At 40.8% G+C, this 23,030-nt stretch overlaps 1 protein-coding gene and 1 long non-coding RNA gene across 12 annotated transcripts in view; one reads left to right on the top strand and one right to left on the bottom strand.

The window, feature by feature from the left end:
- Nucleotides 1-10,866, bottom strand: part of WDR26 (WD repeat domain 26) — a 37,676-nt gene extending 26,810 nt beyond the window's left edge. The window contains exons 1-4 of one of the 3 annotated variants that reach the window (XM_086345150.1): nucleotides 9,833-10,866; nucleotides 7,831-7,930; nucleotides 7,626-7,730; nucleotides 2,003-2,139 (exon numbers count right to left, since the gene is read on the bottom strand). In XM_086345150.1, coding sequence (XP_086201276.1) covers nucleotides 2,003-2,139; nucleotides 7,626-7,730; nucleotides 7,831-7,930; nucleotides 9,833-10,257 — 767 coding nt within the window. In that variant the 5' untranslated portion in view covers nucleotides 10,258-10,866. Of the gene's footprint in view, nucleotides 1-2,002; nucleotides 2,205-7,625; nucleotides 7,731-7,830; nucleotides 7,931-9,832 lie in introns of those variants that run through there. The other 2 variants (XM_086345151.1, XM_086345152.1) reach the window with 2 other exon arrangements.
- Nucleotides 10,867-10,875: 9 nt separating this feature from the next.
- Nucleotides 10,876-23,030, top strand: part of LOC147356848 (uncharacterized) — a 66,354-nt gene continuing 54,199 nt past the window's right edge. For 3 of the 9 annotated variants that reach the window (XR_015143564.1, XR_015143565.1, XR_015143568.1), the window contains exon 1: nucleotides 10,886-11,019. This is a non-coding gene — a long non-coding RNA (uncharacterized LOC147356848). Of the gene's footprint in view, nucleotides 11,020-11,072; nucleotides 11,226-14,457; nucleotides 15,437-23,030 lie in introns of those variants that run through there. The other 6 variants (XR_015143571.1, XR_015143570.1, XR_015143563.1 and 3 more) reach the window with 3 other exon arrangements.

Here is a 23,030-nt window from a genome sequence, read left to right as displayed (position 1 = left end):
AAACAAAACAAAAAACCCCCAACAAAAAACTTTCAAAGATATTCATACTAAGTTAAATAAACAAAAACAACATATCTTCAAGAGTTTATCATAAATGCCACTCAAGAAATGGTATAACTGGATAATCATCCTTGTGTGATCTTATCAAAGTTATGGGATCCCAAAGAAGAACATTTGGGTACTATTTTATTACTCACTATATATGCCAAAGGAGGTATAAGTGCTAAATTCATGGATTCTGGAGAATACATGAGGGCCCCCTGCTGGAAGTGTGACTCTAACCTGGTTCTGCCTCTTCTCAGAAGAACTGGCTTTACAAGTAAAAGAAGTGAAGGCATTAATCAAACATGGAGATTAGACCTGGCAAGTAACTCTCCTCCTATTGTGCCTCATACTCTGGTCTCAGACCAGTCTGTTCTTATTTGTAAAAAGGATATTAAGAAGAGAAGTAGTGAGAATTAAATAAGATGGAATACATGAAGTACTTGGTCTACTATCTGGTATACAGAAATATATCAGTTTACATGACACGTATCATCACCTTCTTTTCTTAAACTGCATACTGCATTTGGCAAATTGCATTTAGCAGTTAAAGAATTTAATAGCCTCTTACCCAATAGCAGGACTACTTGTTCTCCTGCTATTTGCTATATAATATGCCTTGACTGGAGCTTCCCAGGTGGCGCTAGTGGTAAAGAACCTGCCTGCCAATGCAGGGGACTTGATGTGGGTTCGATTCCTGGGTGGGGAAGATCCCCTGGAGCCGAGTATGGCAACCCACTCCAGTATTATTGCCTAGAGAATCCCCATGGACAGAAGAGCCTGGCGAGCTATAGTCCATAGGGTCGCAACGAGTCAAACATGACTGAAGCGATTTAGCATGCACACATGCCTTAGCTGATGAGAATTTATTTTTTAATAGTGTAAGTAATTAGACTCAAAAAACCCTATGAAAGAAGTTGGACACTACAAAAATTTGGTTTCTAAAATAACTTTTTTGGAGGAAAATTTATTAACAATTTTATGAAAAACTGTTTTCTTTAAAAAAATTTCCAAGTTATCCATGATTACTTCTGCTTCCTTTTGAAAATATACATTATACTTTAACGTTTCAAATGCGTGTCTGTTTATGGGGGTCACATAGTATATAACTCAAAGGACACTGAAATAAGAGAAAAAAACATGTCAAATTTGATACCTGCCTTCTATGAGCTATTTCCTTATACGAACAATACAGTTAAAAGATTAAAATCCAAGGATGAAGTTTAAGTTTTTTGTTGGAAGAAGTGGGTAGAAGATATTACCATTTACTGAGATGAGGAGAACTAGAGGAAGAACAGGTTTGTGGGGGTAGGTGGAGGGATCACGGGAATCAAGAATTTTTATTCTGAACACGTAACTTTGCGATACCTATTACACATGGACACTATCAAGCAGGCTATTCGATATATACATTGGGAGTTCAGATGAGGGTAATTTTATGAGCTACTGGCATATAGATGGTATGTGAAGCCATGGCGTAGGAGATCACCTACGAAGTGTGTGTAGACAGAACAGAGGGAGGTCCAGAACCAAGGTTTTGGGCACTGATGTGAGGATAAAATGAGACTATGTATATAAAATGCTTAGCAAGGACCTGGTACATGACAAGTATATGTTTTAAAAAAAATGTATGCAACAACACTAGAAAACGTCACTGCTTATTTTATCTATAGAACATTATGCCATAGGACTTTTACAGAAGATCGTGAAATGGTATTTCACTGTAGATACATATTTCTCCTTTTCATTCACTTAAATACCTCTATTCTAATATGGAAAACTTCCTAGGATGACAAAAATAGTTTGAACACACATAAGTGAAACTACCCAACAAGTATTACCCAAGAATTTAGCAATACTCAGATCTTGGGAAAATGTTAAAAGAAATGCAACTCTGGAATGGTAACCTAAAAAAAATAGCTTCTTCCTCAACCTGAAGTCTAGAACTGAGCTTCCTTACCCACTAAGAACATGAATGCGCTCTGTATTGTATTTCAGTGGCGTCAATTCACAGCGTAGAACTTGAAGTGCCTCCAGGACCTTGCCATCCTCCAGGTATTCCAGGTACTTCTGCTGCAGCAGCAAAAACTTCATCCTCTGACATGACAGAAAGCAGCAGTCAGGGGAAAAAAGTTGATGGAGGTTTCAGAAAATGTTTGTGCCTAAACAGAACAGTAGAAACCATTCTACTATGCCCTTTGAAAATAATTTTTATAAAGCTTTAAAATGACTCAAAATATCTTTATTTAATAGGGTCACAACAGATGAAATGTGACTCTATTGCTCAATTTCACATCTTAATAAAACTCTTTGAACAAATAATCTCAAATTAGAAAAGATCATTGGTGACCAAGGCATCAATGTTGGAGAAAACTTATTCTGTCCTCAAAACATTCACCTAGAATTTTACTTCTGTGAAAATTTAGAACTATTTCAAATATTCTAAATTTGCTTTTAAATAAGCCTGACTTCTCTAATGGGTATTGGGGGGTTTCATGCAACAAGTTTAAAAAAGATGGCAGAAAAACCAGTTAAATGAAGGAATTATTCAAAACCCACAATGTGAAAGAAGGACTAAGTAGACCAAAAGCAGAACTGGAGCCACTGGGTCGAAGCTACAAAGTGTCAGATTTTGGCTTATCAAAGGTAAGAGGAGTCAATCAGCAACTGGACTAGAGGTTGGCGTGCAAAGTACTGGGTTTCTTATGAGTAAAGTGGACAAGCACGAGCTTGATGGACTCACTCTTTCCAGGTGGCAATAAAGGGATGCCTACAACTGAAGGTTAATCTTGAAGGTCTTTGTGTGTTGGTAACATCTCATCCTGATGCATTTCACTATGAAGCACTACTATCAACACTTTCTTCCCCACAAAAGACAAACCATTTCCAGCTTATGGTGAAGCCCTTTCACATTTAGTTTTTTTCTGATACATGTTTAATACTTTTAATGTTCCTTTACTCTGTTACTTTACTTTTAACTTGAAAGTGATAATCACTCATTTAGCAGCTTTCTGCCAGACAAAAGTTTTTACTAACATTAAGTTTAGAATTTCTTATAAACCTTAAACCTAATTAAAGACCACTGCTTGGAGGGTTAGGGTTTCATCTATCGTATTTGCTGCTTGTGGTGCTTAAGCAAGCCAAATGATGCAGATAGAAAAGTTGACAGGAAATGTTAGTCATACTCAGAGATGCCAAGGAATATAGCAGTAAAGATCTCAAATCCATTTAAAAGAAAACCCCAAATGACTTTTCTTCTTCAATAAGACGCTTACTTTAAAAAATAAGGTACTGCTGTCAAAGGGTGTGGAGAAATTATCTTTTACTTAAAAATTAACAGTATAATGAAATGCTCTATAGGATTTTCTTTTAGGGAGTATTTAGAAAGGAAAGCTTAACCTAAAAGTTTATAAAAATGGTTTCTAGAGAAACTAAACAAAACATACCCTCCCATGTAACTTAGGCATACATTTAAATACATCTTTTACAATATACATTGCTTATATTTGATAATAATCTACTCTTAAACTGAGAGTTAAAGAACAGAAAAAATTTTAAACTATGAGATAAGCTCCTGTAACTCTAGAAAAATTACATTTACCAAATTTTACACATAAACCTAGATAGACTAATGAATGTTTCAGAAATAGGTTACCAAGATGTCTTGAAATATATAACCTAATGTTAATCTCTAGATGGCAAATAAAATATGTAAAGTCCACCCGGTGACAAAAACCAAAAGTCTAAATAAAAAAATCTAAAAATCAAAAGATTTTAAAGTTATTATGGGTATTCTCACCATTTTATCTTCTGGAAAGAACATCAACTCTTTATGAAAATGAAGCATTCATATATTTCCATTTATCAACAAACTGTTAAAGAGTTTAATTTTACAGTGTTTTTCAATCAAATTCGAATATTTTTTACTTGCAGAATTTTTTCATTTAAATGACATTGGTGGCATGTGTATTTAATTTGACTAAATTTTCTTAGTAATTGAGAATTTGGGGGAAAATTTTGTTTTAATTCAAAGGGCACATCTTAATTTGTGGGGTATAAATCATTTAGGTCCTATGTACGCCTCCTTGCCCATTCCAATCTGTGTAGGGACAGTGCCCCAAGAGCTATTTCCTATTTCCCCCTTACTTTCCCATCAATATCCTACTACATGTTCCTCTCTGTCTAAAGGGCAGAGGCAGGGCAGGAGAGAAGAGAAAGGCAGAGTAAAACTTTGAGAGAAGCCAATATAAACACACATTTCTGCATGTACAGGGAATGCTATAAAAGCAGTGCAAGAACATTTCTCTATGAGTCATTTTATCCAGATTAAGACACAGAATATCCTCAAACAGATACCGATTTCTGGTAGTGTGCATGGCAACTAATGTTACTGGCCAAGAACTGCTAGAGTTTTGGTTGAGAAACTGTTTATTCTGCTAAGAATCAATTTCAGTATTTGACACATATGATAAAGAGAGAAAGTAAGCCATTATTTTACTTTCCAAAATTTACAGCACAAAAGTATAAATACAATTTCAAGAAAATGAATGTCTTTCACAAAAGATGTTAACTATTTACTGAAAAAATTTAAAGAATTAGGCAAAATTAAACCTTGCTGAGGTAGGGATATGGTTTTACTATGTTGTTTTAAAAGATCACATGCTTCTTAAATGAAGGAAAAAAGGAAACAGGTTGAGAAAATAAACTCTGCTTGTATCTTTCCCCACCTCCTAACTAGACCTCTGTAAGAGATTATTCTTAATAATTTTTCAGCATCTTCGGTCCTAGCAGTAATTCTTTCTCTTTTATTATCTAATAAAAACTTGAAATCGGTAAGTGACTAGGTAGGATAGTTTGAAATACAGTGTATGTGGTAAATCTTAAGGATTTAGGTTGTCCGCCCCCACCCCCCCCATCCATTGTTTGGATTTATCATTTTCTCCAATAAACTGAACTCAATGTGAAGTTCTGAAACTCAGAACTTATGATATACAGAAAGTCTGGTTATTAAGGGCAGACTCCTAGCTAACTTAGTAGTGATTCTGACTAACTCTGAATCAAGGTTATAACCAAGTTTTATCAATTAAATCATGACTCAGAGACAGGGGAAATGAATTATATTTAAACCATGGCTTTCAAAATGTCTCCTATATGACTACACTAGTAAATTTTTGTACATCAAGTTAATATTTGAACACTTTTGTTAAGCATGTTTCTATTATATTAAGAATCAAACATTTCTAGACATATAAAGTTTTCTGTTACTGATCTCAAATATTTACTGAAATTATCTAGATACGGCTAAGCATATCTGAACCCAAACTAAAATATGTTGATTCACAGGCTCAGCTTCCAGTAACTCCAGAAAAAAATTCTGCTGTTCATAGAATCACTTGACTAGGAACAATTTAAAAATATGGGGGCTGAGAGGGAGAGTGGACTGGGTCAACAGAAACATTCAGGTTTAAAAAGAAAATACAATTTTAGTCTAGACTAAGTCATCAAATGTGTCTGGGTATACAATTAAAATAATTATGTTTTTTAAAAAAACCCAAATAGTTGTCTTCTAAGGTATTATTACAAATTTATGCTTACATTAGATTATCTTTTAGCGATGGAGTGGAGGAAAGGAGTATATCTAAACATAATTAGGTGAAAAAATGCTGACCTAAATCTTTAAAAGCAATTGATTCATTAATGTTTAAAGTGAGATACAGTTGGAACCCCTTTCTTTTATAAATACCTAAACAGTTTGATGGTGTGAGGCTCAGCCAGAGATTTTATCTTCATCTCTTATTAGATCCTAGAATGTTCTATAGACTGAACAGGCTGTAAAAAGAAAGGATTCCTCCTTATTATCTACAACTACCTCTCATCAGTTTACATGTTGCTTCTAATGCAGATTTCTAATGAGATATTTATAATCAAAATCCAATACAGAAGTCTCAAACTACTACAAATAAATAAGAAAAAAAGAAGTGAGCCTATTAATAATTTTTACTACGAAGTTACAGATACAATTTGGATGAAGCTTAAAAAAGGAAAACAATCCTCCAAGAAATCACACATTTATTTTAAAATAGTCCATGGGCAAGTTCTCTACTGTCACCATACAAGTAGTGCTAATGTCCAAAGGGAAAGGAACCCCAACTCTTATTTTGGCCTTTTAATTGTCTTTATATTAGGGTCACCTCCATTCTGTTACGGCTAACAATTTATTAAAAAACTCCCCAATCAAAATTTATTTAGGTATCACTTAAAAAAAAGCAACCCCCAAACATACTGATTGGGGAAAATTTACTTGCTAGAAAATCTACAATCTTTCTGAATATAGATGTTGAACTTCTGTGTTTCCATTTTAAAAATTTACCACAGAGTTGATTATTCCATGAGTTAATTTATTATCAGGCATCTGATTCAATAGTAACTTAAATATTTTAGTATTTTAAGTGTTTATGGGGAAAAACCCCACAAAACACTAGATCAATTTAAATGAATCCATATTTGTTCATATGGCTCCTCTTTTATTTCACCTGAAGTCCATGCTCTAGGATTGTATTTTTATAAAAGATCAAGAATTTGAAAACCCTCGTAATTAAGATTTTCTTAAAAAAAAAAAAAAAAAAACCCAGAAAACAGAACAGGAGGGTCTATTAGGTTTATAGACAAAGGTAGAAAGATTAATGTTTGACCCAATTAAAAAAAATCAAAATGTGACAGTCAACAAACAGCTGGTTTCCCTACTTCACTTCCTATTCGCCTTCTTTCCCTCCCCCACCAGACAGGAAACTGCTTTTGACAACAAATGAATCAGCTAGAAGTTAAAAAGCCAGCAGCTGATTCTTCATGGTTTCCAATCACAAGGACTTAGGAAAAAAAACTGATCCCCTCCTTTCCCTCACCAACATCTACTGAAGAATTAAAGCCTATTAGTATAAAAGATTCATTAAGATTTATGAAAGAGGCTAACAGGTTAAATTTCGACACTGATCTTGTCGGGAAATAAGGGCAATAAGCAGAGCCCAATGGTCAAATTTGCGTCTGAGTCCTCCACCAGAGTGATTTATATCATACAAACTTTGACACTGTCAATTCACACAACTGGAATGCAGGAATGGAAAATGGTGAGCACACCAACGGAGCTGGTTTGAATTAATTATAATTCCCAAAGATTTTTTTTTTTAAAGATACTTAATGTGGTCAGCTACTTAAGGTTATACAGATATACATACATCCCAAAATGTTTTCTTTACCAGCACATTCAGTATTTTAAAGAATAAAAGGATAATTTATCCTTGATCCTATAAATATAAAACTCCTATTAATAGTATTGAGAGTGTAAAGATCTTTCAATATAACTTAGTAGAAAATTTATAAACTAGGTTCAAAGGACATATTTATTAAATACGATTTTAAAAATATAAAGCTCAAACTTTAAAAACACCATCAACATTCATCTTAGTTTACAAATGTAATGATACGAAAATTACGGCCTTATCTTTTATAAGAGGCAGAAGCCTAGACTTATCAATAACCTACTAACATAAGCATAAATGTGAAACTAAGAACAAAAGTGTATTTACCACAATTATTCCCAACAACGTTTGAGAGATTTCAAGTGCGCCTCTTACCACAATAGCATGAGGAGAATGCACTAAAGGCTTTAGTTCATTCAGGTCATTTTCTGCCTGCAAAAATTGGTATAAGAGAAAAACAGAAATGTCACAAAATGCACATCAAATATATAATTTTAGCAGCAGTTACACAGCTCTATATGCCCTACTTTACCTTATCCCAGTCTCCTTCCATGACATGATTTCGGAATTTGGTAGCAGAAGGATGTTCTAAACGACATCCTGACTCTTGCATGAGGAGATCAACAGTCTGGCTGCAGGAGAGATACAGTGTAAAAAAGACCTGACCAACTTTAGGGTTTACTCTTCCAAATAAACTACTCTCTATGAAAACAGTTTCAAAAGTTCTTAAGCTAACCTCATGATGAAGGAAAAAGAAATAAACAGCTTTGATGTGCTTGGCTAAACAAACTTGATTTTTAAACTGCCATCTATGTTTTCATCTAAAGTCAAAAACCTTCTTGAAACCAGAATCAAAATAAAATTCTTTCTTCTTTTCCATTTTATGCCTTTAATGAAGTATAAAATTTCTAAAAATGTGTTGTAACCAACCGGTTAAGAAACATGAAAAACCATAATTTACATACTAGCCACATTACTACAGTTTGAAAGATTAAAAAAAAAAAAGTTAGTTCCATACAAGGTGATGGAAATGACCTGTATTAGGTAAGAGCCTTACATCCAGGTATTATGTCTGCAAAGAAATTCTAACAAGTCAATCTCTAAAATTAAAATAAATCCAGCATCAAAAAATCATTCCCTTTCTCTCTATACTAAAAATAGCAAATTTACTATGGTGTAGGTTCCAAACAGTCACGAGTTATTTCCTCCTGCTGCTGTCAGCTTGCTTCTTGTCTCAGTAATAGGTTCTGTTAGCATTTACAAAAATCTGTTTTCACACTAATCCTTTTCCTTAGGGAACAAAGTGAAATCTTCCTTCGATACATTTCTTTCAGAGCTTAAAGGATTCACCACATGTGGTTTCTTCCATCAGATATTTTGATATCTCTAAGAATCTTTATCCATCTTACATACTTATGTTTCAATGCTTTCTTATTCAGCTCCATTTTTCAGCAAAAACAGTGCAATAATCTGCCTGAGAATCAGAATACTTATGTCATTCTTAAAAATGCTCTTTCACCTTCTACCCAGAACAAATCTATAAATCCGAAAATACTAAGTGTAGGCTAGGTCTAAGAACTTATTTTATTTAATCTATGCTTTGAAGCTGGAAACTGACTGTTGCATGTTGTTTCCTAGTCTTATTCTGTCTGGTTCCTCCATCAGGCTCCTCGGTACTCCCACCAATCCTACCATCCACCCCCACCCCCACCCCGCTTTTTTTCTTTGTGTGTATACAAAACGGGGGTGGGGGGGGTTGGGGCCAAGGTCGTCTACCTTCACCCTACTTTAGGTACACAAGGCCATCTAAATTGTATCTGAAAATAAATGATTCACCAGATCCGATGTCCCTTTTTCAGAGGCAACCGCTTTCTTGGTATTACATTGGGATTTCAGATAAGTTACTGGTAGGCCTCTTGCACACACACAAGGGCCTTTACATGACATCAACATGGTATCTTACTTCATTATTCCCATCAGATTTATTTAGCAGCCTCCTTCCGAATGATCCCAGCCCCTCAGTTCCCATAAACACTTGTAACTGATTGTCTTTCCTGATTGGTAGTTTGCCTGGGTCGTCTGTCATGGTTGGGGGTGGGGAGGTGTCCCACAAAGATGCCTCTGAGATACACTTGAAAAACAAATCCTCCAAGGTTCATTATTTCCACCAGCTCTAATCCACCCCTCCCCCAACACATACAGAGACACACTCCCGCATCTGTCTTTATTGACAGACAATTAAGCTCTGAAGGTGTGTAGAGAGGGGTGAATCTTTGGGCTCCTACGCCCCCTCTCCGCCTACCCTCCCAACCGCCTGTCTCCTCTCACAATTTGTCCGACAGATTGATTTTCCCTTATTTCCCTTCAGGTCAGCTCCTCCTCCCTGGTCAGCCTGTCTGGGCCGCGTCCTCCCGTGTCCTGGGCCCAGCAGTAATTCTCTGAGCTCTTTCCAGCGCGCCCCGCTCCCCTCGCCTCCCCGCCAGCTTCGGTCCCCTCGGTCCGTCCACACCAGCTTGCCTGTAAGGGATACTTACTTGAGCCCTAAGCCATTCAAGTGCTGTCCTATTAGCCTAATGACATCCTCATCTGACTGGGAGAGCCGCTTCTTCTTCTTGAGGCTGCTGCCCAGTTCGGGGGTGGCCAAGGAAGAAGAGGCGGCGGTGGTGGCAGAGGCAGCGGCGACGGTGGCGGAGGCAGCGGCGGCGGCCCCGCCGGGGACCCCGTTATTGACATTCAGGCTGTTGCTATTGTTGCTGGCGGCGGAAGGGGCGGAAGGCAGGAGCCCATTGGCGTGGGCCAGGTCCCCCGCGGACGACGAGGACGAGGGGGACGACTCCCCGTTCTGGGCCGACAGGCAGGCGAGTTCCTGGGTCTGTCCCTGGCCCCCGCCGCCCCCTCCTCCTCCTCCGCCGCCGCCGCCGCCGCCGCCTCCTCCTCCTCCTGCCCCGTTGGCCTGCATGATGCTGCCGCTGACCAGGCTGTGGCCGCTACTTCGGTGGGGGACGGCAGCGGCGGCGGCGGCGGAAGGGGCAGCAGCCGGGGGGAGTCCCACCACTACCACCACGGAGGAGGAGGAGGAGGACGACGACGACGACGACGAGGACGGAGGGGAGAGGCCTGCTCTGCCTGCCGAAGCCCCGGGCTCTCCTGCTCCCTCCGCCGCCGAGGCTCGGGGTTTCTTCCGCGGGGGCGGGGAGGCTCCGCCGGTGTCCGAGTCGGAGGAGGAGGAAGCGGAGGCCAGAGTTTCCTCGCCGAGAGAGGCCGTGGTGGGAAGCCGGTGGGGCGAGGCGGGGGAGGGGAGGCAGGGGCCGGGGACAGGGTCGGGGTGAGGGGGGGCTGGGGAGGCGGGGAGGGGGGTCAGGGTAAGGGGTGAGAGGAGGGGGAGGAGGAGGGAGAGGAGGAGGGGGAGAAGGAGGATCCGGGCCCTTTCCCCCCCCCCCTCCCGGAGGCAGCTCGGGGTGCGCGGCCCGGGGGTCGGGCCGGGGGGGGCGCCGCGGGGCGGCTGCGGGGGGCTCGGGGCCCGCCGCTGGGCTAAGCCCCGGCGGTGGTGGCGGCGGCGGCGGCGGGCGGCAGCGGAGGCAGCTGCCGCCTCTGTCCTCGGGTCCGCTCCGCTCTGCTCCCTGGTGTGTTGATTCTTCCCCCAGCTGCTGCCTAATGGAGTCCAGGCGCTCGCGTCACAGGAAATGCCTATACTGCCCTCCTCACTCACTTCCGGTGGCAGGTATGGAACCTATAGGGGGGCCTGTCACCCGGCACGTGCGCCGGGGGCCGGCCGGGCGGGCGGGGAGGAAGGCCGGCGGGCCGGCGGGGGGCCGACCCCGACCCCGACCCCGACCCGACCCGACCCGACCAGATCCGCCCCGGAGCCTGGGCCTGGCCGGCTGGGCCTCGCCCCCAGCGCCCCTGGCAGGGCTGCCTCGGCGAGGAGTAAGTTTGTAACCGCCCTCTGAGGCTGGGCGTGCACAGGAGGGCGGCGATCTCGATCGTGTGCGCGAGAAGTGTGCGTGTGGACCCCGGGGTGACCTAAAAACGCCAGGGGTGCGGAGGGACTGCAGATTTCTCCATCCCTGGCCGAGGACGGGGTCGAGCAGGTGGCGAGGTTTTTGTCACGAGAAAGAACAGGCACAGGGCTGTGGTAGGCCCTGTCGACTCGCTCAATGGTAACCAGGACTGGCCAGCTCTTGGTTTGAGTGTGGAAAATTCGAATTTCCACAGCCAGGTGCCACACACAGTTGTCGTGCCTGGGCCATCCCTGGAGGTTTGAGATGATGAGCCTGGGAGACTCTGTGTGCCACCCGGGGAAGATGGAATAAGACGGTGAAGAGCAATATCTGATGGGGACAAGGAGTCAGAAAAAGGCTGTGGGTATAGAGAGGCGGGGAGGGACTTTGCTGAGGGGCTTTCACTTAGCTTTTGCCCAGTATCTCCTTCTCCCTTCCAGTTGCCTCTTGAGTCACTGCCCACTTTAGGCAGCAGTAGTGGAGACCAAACAGCTTCATCCAAAACATGCATCTCAGGGAGAATTCAGACTCAATTTGAGATCCAGGCTTAAATGTTTAGGTGAACTGCGAGGCTTCAGCGATGCCGTAACTTAACCCATTTATGTGGCTGTAGAAACCAAGAGCTAGGCTGAGTCTTGATCATTGGTGAATAGTCTCTCTCTATTACCCCGATTATTTACGTATATGTGGTCGATAGCATATACACCTGACATGTACAGAGATTTTCTCAGACATTTAACAATCTTATTCTGAAGTAGTTTCCATGTGGAAAAACACACTCAACAATAGAGTATATTACAGCTCAGAAATCTCAAAAGTTTATAGCGCAAAATAACTTTGAGACTTTTGGTTAGGTTTCTAAAGTTAGAAGAATTCGTTGCTCAGTTGGTAAAGAATCTACCTGCAATGCAAGAGACCCGGATTCGATTCCTGGGCTGGGAAGATCCCCTGGAGCAGGAAATGGCAACCCACTCCAGTATTCTTGCCTGGAGAATCCCATGGACAGAGAGGCCTGGTGGGCTACAGTCCATGGTGTCATAAGAGTCGTGTCCGACTCTGTGCGACTAAACCACCACAAAAAATAATTCTTAGAGAAAGTATTAAAGAATCCTGAGCTCTGTTGATCCTCAAACTTAAGGCAGGAAGAAGACCAATGCAAGATCTGACAAAGATTTAGCTTTTAGTCTCATCTCTTAAATATGCTTCCAGGTGGCGGTGTAATTTCAAGATGACTCACATTCAGTATTCTTACTCACCTGAGACAGACCTGAGTTCTACCTGAGGTTCACAGGGCACTGCCACTGTATCCAGCAGAGCCTGAATTACTAGACAGTTAACACTTCAGAGAGTCCTGGTTGTATGCTAACTTTAGACAGCCTTATTATTAAAAGTGTTGTTATTGTTTATACAAAATTAAATTTTGCAAAGTCATTTATAATAATTTATGAGGCCCATAGCAGTACCGAGGACAAGCTTCTGAATAAAGTCTGTAGCTTTCCTGAAGGAAACAATTACTTAGTGGTAGCCACAGACAAGGCTTACACTTCATGAACAAAAGTAAAGGATGAAAGGCAAAAGAAACTGGTCCCAGTTGGTGTCTAAACTCATATATATACCCCAGTTTTTGTATGTTTCATGTGACTAAGGTGAATTACTAGAATTTTGAATTTATGAAGTCCATGTGGGCACACATTTTTCTCTAAACTAAAATACAGCTGGAGACCCTGTTGTCTGAACTTTGAATGTTTTTAGAGCCAGGTTTCAAGCCCATGTACAGATGAATAATTCTGAAATACCACTCTGTACACACTTAGAAATCTTCAGTAACAACATATTACCTGCAGGATGCAATCCAGAGTTTATCTTGCTCTCCACAGATTGTTCTCCAGTTTCTCTTTGACTTTGTTATTTACTGCTCCCTTTATGAACCCTTCACTCCCCCAAATGTGCTGGCCTCATCTTCTGAGTCTGATCACATGCTCCCTCCCACCTTTTTCTCTACCCTTCTGATTCAAGACTTGGCTCCTTTCTCACCTCCTTGGGGGAGTTTTTCCTGACTTCCAGCCTGCTTACCCTCCTGCTTGCAATATTTAACTAAAATCCCTTCTTCAAGTCTTCAGAGAGGACTGATTCAGTCCCCCTGATTCTTCCCCTTGTCACCCTCCTCCTGGAAAAGACTGAGATAGATTTATGAGTAAAGGTCCAAGATGTCTTTTAGGAAAAAAAAAATTGTATATTCAGGTATTTGATTCATTTATTTTCATTTCCTGTGCTATTTTAACAGATCTTTATATGACCAACCCTGTGCCAGGTTCCAAATAAGAGGCAACTTTTATCCTAGAGATACTGAAGCAAAGACTTACAGGGATGTAAAAGATAGTTGAGCTAATTTATGTGTGAGGACTTTCCAACTACAAAATGTCTATGAGTTATGTACATAATGTGTCTCTTAACTAGTGTATAAATTCTTTGAGGTAGGATCTGTGTATTGTTCGTTTAAGCCAATGTTTTTCAGATTTTGGACCCTGACCTGTGAGTCATAAAATCAGTGTATTGGTTGTGATTACAATTTTTAAAAATGAAATGGAAAAATGGAAAAGAGTAGAAAACATCCAAGTCAGTCACTAGTAGGAAAGGTCATTATTATTTTGTTAAAGTTCTGCTTTAATGACAGACATATCTCTCAGCTTTACAAAGCAAAATGCATTTCTTCTGTAGGCCATTCTCATAAAAGTTTGCAAAACACTCATCTCGGACGGTCTAGACTGACAAAAGGCAACTCAGGAAATCAGTGTTAGACAAGTTCTGTCCAGAGCAGTGTCTTAGCCATAAAAATTAAAAGCTACTAGATTAAAAAATTAAAAGCTACTTAGATAGTATGGGTGTTCATAATAAAACATAAAACCAAATTTTCATAAAAGACTTTCTAAAAAAAAAAACTAGAAGAGACTGTTTACTCTTCTGTGAAGTTTTAAATTTAGTGTTAGCAACATTACTATTATTCAGTTTATTAAATTTCTACTGGAAAAGGTAGTTCTCAGGTGTCCTTGGAGAGGGATATATTTGTATTTACATTTCTAGCATCATTTCTGGGGCTTCTCTGATGACTCAGATGGTAAAGAATCTGCCTGTATCATTCCTAGCTTTTCTTTGTTCAGGGTTCTAATATTGGCAAGCTGGACTTGTTGGACTTGGGAGAATTCAGGAAAGAGCACTGTTCTTGGAGTGAGAGCACATTTGATCAGCCAGTTGACTTTCGGCAAGTAGTTTGACTTCTCTGCCCTGCCCTCATTTCACAAATGGAGTGTGGATAATGGCACCGGCCTACCTGCCTCAGAGACTTGATCTGGGGGTCAAAGAAGATATCAAGTATAACAGATAGTTGGAAAAAGACTATCTTGAAAGGTTTTAAAACATAACTTAAGTCTTCCATCATTTTAAAAAAGATTTGAGGCAATGAAGTTCAAAGGTAGAATTTAATAACTGCTCGTGTTTTTGAGCTGTGGACTCTGTAGTCATTTGTTAATCCCAACACTGCCGCTCCACTGGGTTCCTGTGCACCCCTAGCCTGACAGCTCTCAATACTGTGCTTCCAATTGGTCTTCCATGAACGGGGAGTTTCCAGTACCTGTGTTGTAGAGTGAAGGGCACGGTAACCCGGCAGTTACTGCTCTGTGCGTGTCTCTCCAGCACTTGCTTGTCCTCCCCTCCTACCAACATTCCACTCTTGCCACCAGCATCCAGTATCCTCCTCTAAGGGGGGGAAGGGGTGGCACGCTGGGTGGATCCAAGTGCAAAGACAGGAGCCTTATACTTAGAAGGGAACATGTGGAAGTATTCTTTTTCCTCTCAGCTGAATACTGTCCTTTTTGCCAAGAAAACTAGATTGTTCTTTTCCCACCACACAGCTGGGTTAGACTGCTTGGAGTAGCTGGTTCTTGCTGCTCTGTCACAAAATGCATGTAACACGAAGATGTGTGTGCAGAGATATGCACTGAAGCATCGTTGGTAGGAGCAAAAAGAGTGGGGTCATCACCTTGTGCTGATATGGAAATAGGACCAAGATATATTGAGTAAAAAATGCCTGTAACAAAACAGTGTGCCTAATATGACTCACCTAATAAATAAATGAATAGATATGTATGCATTATTTTTTTCTAGTAGGATAGAAGAGCATAAAGCAGTGATTTATCTTTGAGTGGAAGGACTGGGGTGGTTGAGGAGGGAGGGTCCGATTTTTCCATTTGATACTTTTCTGCAGTGTTTGCATTTTCTAACTAAATATAAGTATTTTTTTAAAGTGTCAATAGAGGTTATTTGGATTTTGCTTTTTTGTGTATTAATAAGTGCCATGTTTTTAAAGTACTCAAGTTTCTATTTTTATTTTAATTTTAAAAATTTTTTCACAGTTTTAAAAGCACACTCAAAACCAATCAAAATATTCATGATCATTAATCATAATAAAAGATGCCAGATGAAGCAGTGTTGTGTATAATTGATGACATTAAATATATTTGCTTTGTAAACGTCTCTTTCTTTCCCATTACCTCCACTTCCCATGTTCTCAGACTGCTGACTCTGCACACACACACACACACACACACACCCATCTCTCATTTGGTTAAATTCATCTGGGGAATAAAGGGCAAAAAGACATTCCTATTTATTAACTTTGAAAAGTAGATAAATAATTAATAGCCCCTGGAGTCCATGGACACTGGACAGCAGGCCCTTTGGGCAATCTTTCTTCTTCTCAGGTTCCTGTATGTGGTTCATCTCTCTGGCACTGTGATAACTGTAAATAATAATCAGTGGAAAAACACAATTATTGGTAACCAACAAATTCTAATTAGGATGAGAAAATATGTTTTCTGATTAGATTATACACAGCCCAGATAGAAGTAATGGTCTAATGCCTAAACATTTTAAAGGTTTTAGTAGGTGATTATTCGTGAAGTTTAAAAAAACTGTTGAAAGAGTCCCTGCATTTCTTCCTTTAATTTTATCTCAAAAATGTGCTGTTTACTTAATAATACTAAATGTGTAGGCTAATGTGGCACAGGATGGTAGCCTAAATTTAAAAAGCTGAAGGAATTAATGAATGCCAGTCATTAACAACAAAAGTGCAAAACAGTAGTTCTTAGCTAGCTTTCTTTTTTTTTTAATGGCTTGTGGAGCAGTCTTTGGCTAAGTCAGGACCGGGAGGGTTTTAGGACTTGCTGGTCCTTTAATACCGATGGGGTTTGTGTCTTTTCATAAGAGTGACCTTTCTGTGTACATCTGTGAAATACAAGAATGTCCACTTTGTAACTATACCTCTGAGCCTTTCTCAGAGTAGCTTTTTCTCTATCCCTAAATTATTGACAAATATTATGAAAATAGAAATAGGTGTGTTTGTAAGGTTCAGTCAAGAGTTTCAACAACACTGGTCTTTTCCTTTTGTTTCCCAGTGTCCATCCTTCCCATTCTTATCCTTTCTTTCCTATGATGGGACATGTCCAATGCCAGGTTTACAGTAATAATAAAAAAATAGGAAGAGCTAATACCTACCACGCCTTGTTTTAAGTCTTTACATTCACTGTACTATTTTAACCTTCCCATCAACCTTATGAGCTATGTAATATTATTGATGGTATACAGTATTATCAATATTACCCCCATTTTATGGGTGATAAACTGACGCACAGAAAACTTGAGGTCACGTAGCTGGTGTGTGGGAGAGCCGGATGCACAGGCTTCACAACTGTGTGCTCTGCACTCCACTGCTTTTCAGAGATGGCTGGTATGACTCGGAAAAGTACTCATTGTTTAAAGGGGCCAAAAAGAAGAAATAGAGCAAGTCCTATAAGTTAATTCTTTTAAAGAATTTTTTTTTTAACGTGGACCGCTTTTAAAGAATTTAATTTGTTACAGTATTGCTTACATTTTTATTTTTGGTTTTTTGGTGTGTGGGGTCTTAGCTCCCTGCCCAGGGATCAAACCTGTGTCCCCAGCATTGGAAAGCAAAGTCCTAAACACTGACTGCCAAGGAGGTCCCTGAATTAATTTTTTGACTTTGCCCTTTTGGTGCACATAAAATTTTGGTCCCTCACCTTTGAAACCCCTGTTGTCTCATCGGCCCATTTGAAAGTGAAAGTCAAGTCGCTCAGTCTTGTCCGACTCTCTGCGTCAGCCCATTTCAGTTCAGTTCAGTCGCTCAGTCGGTTCTGACTCTTTGCGACCCCATGAATTGCAGCACTCCAGGCCTCCCTGTCCATCACCAACTCCCGGAGTTCACTCAGACTCACATCCGTCGAGTCGGTAATGCCATCCAGCCATCTCATCCTCTGTGTCCCCTTCTCCTCCTGCCCCCAATCCCTCCCAGCATCAGAGTCTTTTCCAATGAGTCAACCCTTCGCATGAGGTGGCCAAAGTACTGGAGTTTCAGCTTTAGCATCATTCCTTCCAAAGAAATCCCAGGGCTGATCTCCTTCAGAATGGACTGGTTGGATCTCCTTGCAGTCCAAGGGACTCTCAAGAGTCTTCTCCAACACCACAGTTCAAAAGCATCAATTCTTCGGCTCTCAGCTTTCGTTATAGTCCAACTCTCACATCCATATGTGACCACTGGAAAAACCATAGCCTTGACTAGACAGACCTTTGTAGGCAAAGTAATGTCTCTGCTTTCGAATATGCTATCTAGGTTGGTCATAATTTTCCTTCCAAGGAGTAAGCATCTTTTAATTTCATGGCTGCAGTCACCATCTGCAGTGATTTTGGAGCCCCAAAAAATAAAGTCTGACACCGTTTCCACTGTTTCCCCATCTATTTCCCATGAAGTGATGGGACCAGATGCCATGATCTTCATTTTCTGAATGTTGAGCTCTAAGCCAACTTTCTCACTCTCCTCTTTCACTTTCATCAAGAGGCTTTCCCTTTCATCGGCCCATTTAGTGGTAGATAAATGACTTTGTGAGCGCTAGTAAAAGGTTTTCTTTCTTCCGGAAGCTACCTGGGGGAGTGCCCGAAAGCTCCTCGTCAAACATACAGTTCATTTCTTCAAAAAAGTCCTGGTTGAAATGCAGCGTCTTGCCTAGAAGGGATAGATAGCACACTAGGCTAGGTATAACCTGGAGATTTGTTTATCCATTTAGTGAACTTCATCTTAAAATAGTGAAGGAGGGCCAGAAGGAATGAATGAACTTAATTTCCTTTCGAACTGGGAGAGCTCCAAACCTAGAGGGCTTCTTGAGAGACACATTAAGTCAGGAGGCCTCAGCCGGGTTGTTTTGCAACTGCTTGTGTCTCTCTCTAGTGCGAGTTTCTCAACCGTGTAAGCCTGTACTTGTCTAGGATCCTGGGAAAAGAAAGAACCAGCCTTGATTTATACAAGAATTCGTACTTGATTGCTTTACTCCATTAGTGGCTCCAGCCAGGTCAACTGGCAAAGGAAGATAGATGTCTAACTAAGATGAGGCCAGACAGCAGATGCTTAGTATCCAGGGGCAGGACAGGAAGGGCCAGCTCAGGGAGACTACAGGAGCTTCTGTTGAGAGTCTACTGCGAGGGAGGGCAGCCAGGCTGCTTAGAGCCCTTACAATGGCATGTGCCCCGAAAAATGTGGGTAAATGATTGCTCTGTCTTATGCAGGTGCCCTAGTCAAGTTTCTCTTTTAGCGGCTTCTCTGAGGGTAAGCACACTATGTCTCCTGTGCCCATCATTGAGTAGTTGGGGTGTAGGTTCTCTTCTCTTTCAGATACTCTACTTGATAACAAGAAAGTGGCCTAGATGACTTCTTTTTTTATTGTTATTTTTTAATTTTGTTTTTTTTTAAATTAATTTTTGTTGGCATATAGTTGCTTTACAATGTTGTATTTCTATCGTATAGCAAAGTGAATCAGCTATACGTATACGTATAACCCCTCTTTTTTGGTTTTCCTTCCCATTTAGGTCACCACAGAGCACTGGGTAGAATTCCCTGGGCTATACAGTAGGTTCTCATTAGTTACCTATTTTAGACATATATAAATATGTCAATAGTGAAAGTCGCTGCTCAGTCGTGTCCAAGTCTTTGCGATCCCATGGACTGTAGCCTGCCAGGCTCCTCTGTCCGTGGAATTCTCCAGGCCAGAATACTGGAGTGGCTAGCTGTTCCCTTCTCCAGGGGATTTTCCTAACCCAGGGATCAAACCCAGGTCTCCCACATTGCAGGCGGATTCTTTACCCTCTGAGTCACCAGGAAAGCCCAAATATGTCAGTATATGTGTATATATATGTCAATCTCAATCTCCCAATTCATCCCACCTCCCCTTTCCCACCTTAGTGTCCATACATTTGTTCTCTGTGTCTGTGTCTCTCTCTCTCTTTTGCAAATAAGATCATGCCCTAGGTGACTTCTTGAGGTCCCTATAGCCTAAGGGTTCAGTGTATCTGGTTTCTGTTGCCACTACATAGTATTACTTGATTGGGTTGTGGGGTTAGAAGAAAGGAATCTTAAATAGCCCCAAAGCATAAAACTTTGGCTATGCCATAGGTTTTTTTTTTTTTTTTTTTAAGACTTATGCAAGATTTTAAGCATACACAAAGGTAGAATAGTCCAGAGACTCCCATGTGCCCTCTGTCCAGTTACAGTAGCCATCAATTCATCCATTCTCCCTCTTCTGCTTATTTTGAAGTAAATCCAAGATATTTTATAATATATGTATTTGTATTTCAGTATGTAGGTCTAAAATAACAACCCTTTTTGAAAACATTGCCACAAAGCTATCATCATACCGAAAAAGCTGAATAATCCCTTAATTACCGTCAAATATGCAGTTAGTGTTCAAATTCCCCCAACTGTCTCACATACATATTCTTTTTAAATAGTTGGCTTGTGTGAAGCAAGATCCACATAAGATCCACACATTGCTTTTGGTTGATATATTTCTAAAGTCTCACTGTTTAAGGAAGCATTTTTATTTAAGTGTAATATCTAGAGAGGAGTGCACACCTCCTGGTGTACAACTCAGTGAATATTTTTCCATGAAACCACCACCCATGTGTCATGAAATAGAGCTTTACCAGGATCCCATAGTACCTTATTGTAGTTTTAATTTGCATTTCTCTGATGACTGATGCTGTTAAGTCATTTTAAAATATATTTTTTGGAGCCATTTCTATATTCTCTTCTATGAAGTGCCTAGAAAAGTTCTTGTGCTCTTGTCTCTCCCTTTTAAAAGTGTGTTTCCTCCTTATTGATTTGTGGAATTCTTTATATATTCTGAATACGAGGCCTTTGTTGAATGTATGTGCTGCAAATGTCTTCTCCCACTGTGTGGCTTGCCCTCACTCTCTTAATGGTATCTTAATGAGCAGAATTTCTTAATGAAGTTCAATTCATCAATTCTTCCCTTTATGGTTTGTGCTTTTCTTGTCCTACTTTAGAATTCAATCCTTGGCCTCAAGGGCATGATGATGTTCGCCTAAGTTACCCTCTGGAAGTTTCAGCGTTTTGTTTTTTAAAATTGTCTACACTCCTAGTATTTAGTTTTGTGACAGGTATGAGACAGGGGTCAACATTAACTTGTTTTTCCACGTGAACATCCAGATATCTGATACCATTTTTGTTGTTTACTTGTTTGTTTATTTGGCCTCACCATGTAGCATGTGGGTTCTTAGTTCCCTGACCGGGGATTGAACCCAGGCCCTTGGCAGTGAGAGCACAGAGTCCTAATCACTAGACAGCAGGAAATTCCTGACCTAACACCGTTTTGAAAAGACCATCCTTCCCCCTCTGTCCTGTAGTGGTATCAGTATCCTACATTAGAGGACTGTACCTGGGCGGGTCTGTTCCTCAGCCCTGTCTGTTCTATTGGTCTGTTTGTTTGGTGTGTTTCAGTTGACAAAAGTTTGTGCTAATACCATGCTGACTCAATTGCTATCATTTTATAATAAGTTTTTCCATGTGGTTATGTAAATCTATCAGCTGTTTTTCTTCTTCAAGATTTTCTTGGCTGTTCTTGGCCCTTTACATGCCATAGGAAAATAGAATCATCTTGTCAATTTACACAAAATAACTGCCGAGATTTTGACTGGAATTAAATAAAATCTGTACATTGATTTGTGAGAACAAATATCTTTATAATATGGCAAGATTTCATCTTTTATGGCTGAGTAGTATTCCATTATGTGTGTGTGTGTGTGTGTGTATGCACATATCTATACCTATATACACACACACACACACACACATTGTTGTTCAGTCACCAAGTCATGTCCGACTCTGTGAACCCATGGACTACAGCACGCCAGCCTTCCCCGTCCCTCACCATCTCCCGGAGTTTGCCCAAGTTCATGTCCATTGTATCGGTGATGCCATCCAACCATTTCATCCTTTGTCACTCTCTTCTTCTGCCTTCAATCTTTCCCAGCATCAGGGTCTTTTCCAATGAGTCGGCTATTCACATTATAGACAAAATTGTGTGTGTATGTCAGACTTTATTTTTCTGGGCTCCAAAGTCACTGCAGATGGTGACTGCAGCCATGAAATTAAAAGATGCTTACTCCTTGGAAGGAAAGTTATGACCAACCTAGATAGCATATTCAAAAGCAGAGACATTACTTTGCCTACAAAGGTCTGTCTAGTCAAGGCTATGGTTTTTCCTGTGGTCATGTATGGATGTGAGAGTTGGACTGTGAAGAAGGCTGAGTGCCGAAGAATTGATGCTTTTGAACTGTGGTGTTGGAGAAGACTCTTGAGAGTCCCTTGGACTGCAAGGAGATCCAACCAGTCCATTCTGAAGGAGATCAGCCCTGGGATTTCTTTGGAAGGAATGATGCTAAAGCTGAAACTCCAGTACTTTGGCCACCTCATGCGAAGGGTTGACTCATTGGAAAAGACTCTGATGCTGGGAGGGATTGGGGGCAGGAGGAGAAGGGGACGACAGAGGATGAGATGGCTGGATGGCATCACTGACTCGATGGACATGAGTCTGAGTGAACTCCTGGAGTTGGTGATGGACAGGGGGGCCTGGCGTGCTGTGATTCATGGGGTCGCAAAGAGTCAGACACGACTGAGCGACTGATCTGATCTGATCTGATCATATATACACACACATGTATACATGTGTGTGTATATTTATAGATATACATCTGTATATACATATATACACATGTATACACACACACGTATATACACACACACACAATGGAATACTGCCTGCCTTCCTGTGTGCTCAGTTTTGTCCAACTCTTTGGACCCCATGGACTGTAGCCTGCAAGGCTCCTCTGTCAGTGGGATTCCCCAGGCAAGAATACTGGAGTGGGTTGACACGCCTGTCTCCAGGGATCTTCCCAACCCAGGGATGGAACCCGCGTCTCTTACGTCTCTGCATCTGCAGGCAGGTTCTTTACCACTAGCACCACCTGGGAAGCTACTCAGCCATAAAAAAATGAAATTTTACCATTTGCAAGGGTATTATGCCTGTTGAAATAAGTCACACGTGTGTTCTAAGTCACTTCAGTCGTGTTTGACTCTTTGCAATCCCATGGACTGTAGGTATCTCTTATGTCTCCTGCATTGGCAGTGGGTTCTTTACCACTAATGCCATCTGGGAAGCCCATAAGTCACATAGAGAAAGACAAATACTTATGTTACCACTTACATGTGGAATCTAAAAAATAAAATAAATTAGGGAATATCACAGAAAAGAAACAGACTCATATATATGCAGAACAAACTAGTGGCTACCAGTGAGGAAAGGGAAAGAGG

This window comes from Bos grunniens, chromosome 16 (genome assembly GCF_055505025.1).
Source record: "Bos grunniens cultivar Pamir isolate PY7600 chromosome 16, Bosgru_T2T1.0, whole genome shotgun sequence".
In the NCBI taxonomy this organism is placed as follows: domain Eukaryota; kingdom Metazoa; phylum Chordata; class Mammalia; order Artiodactyla; family Bovidae; genus Bos; species Bos grunniens.
This window is presented reverse-complemented; position numbering and strand designations above follow the sequence as displayed.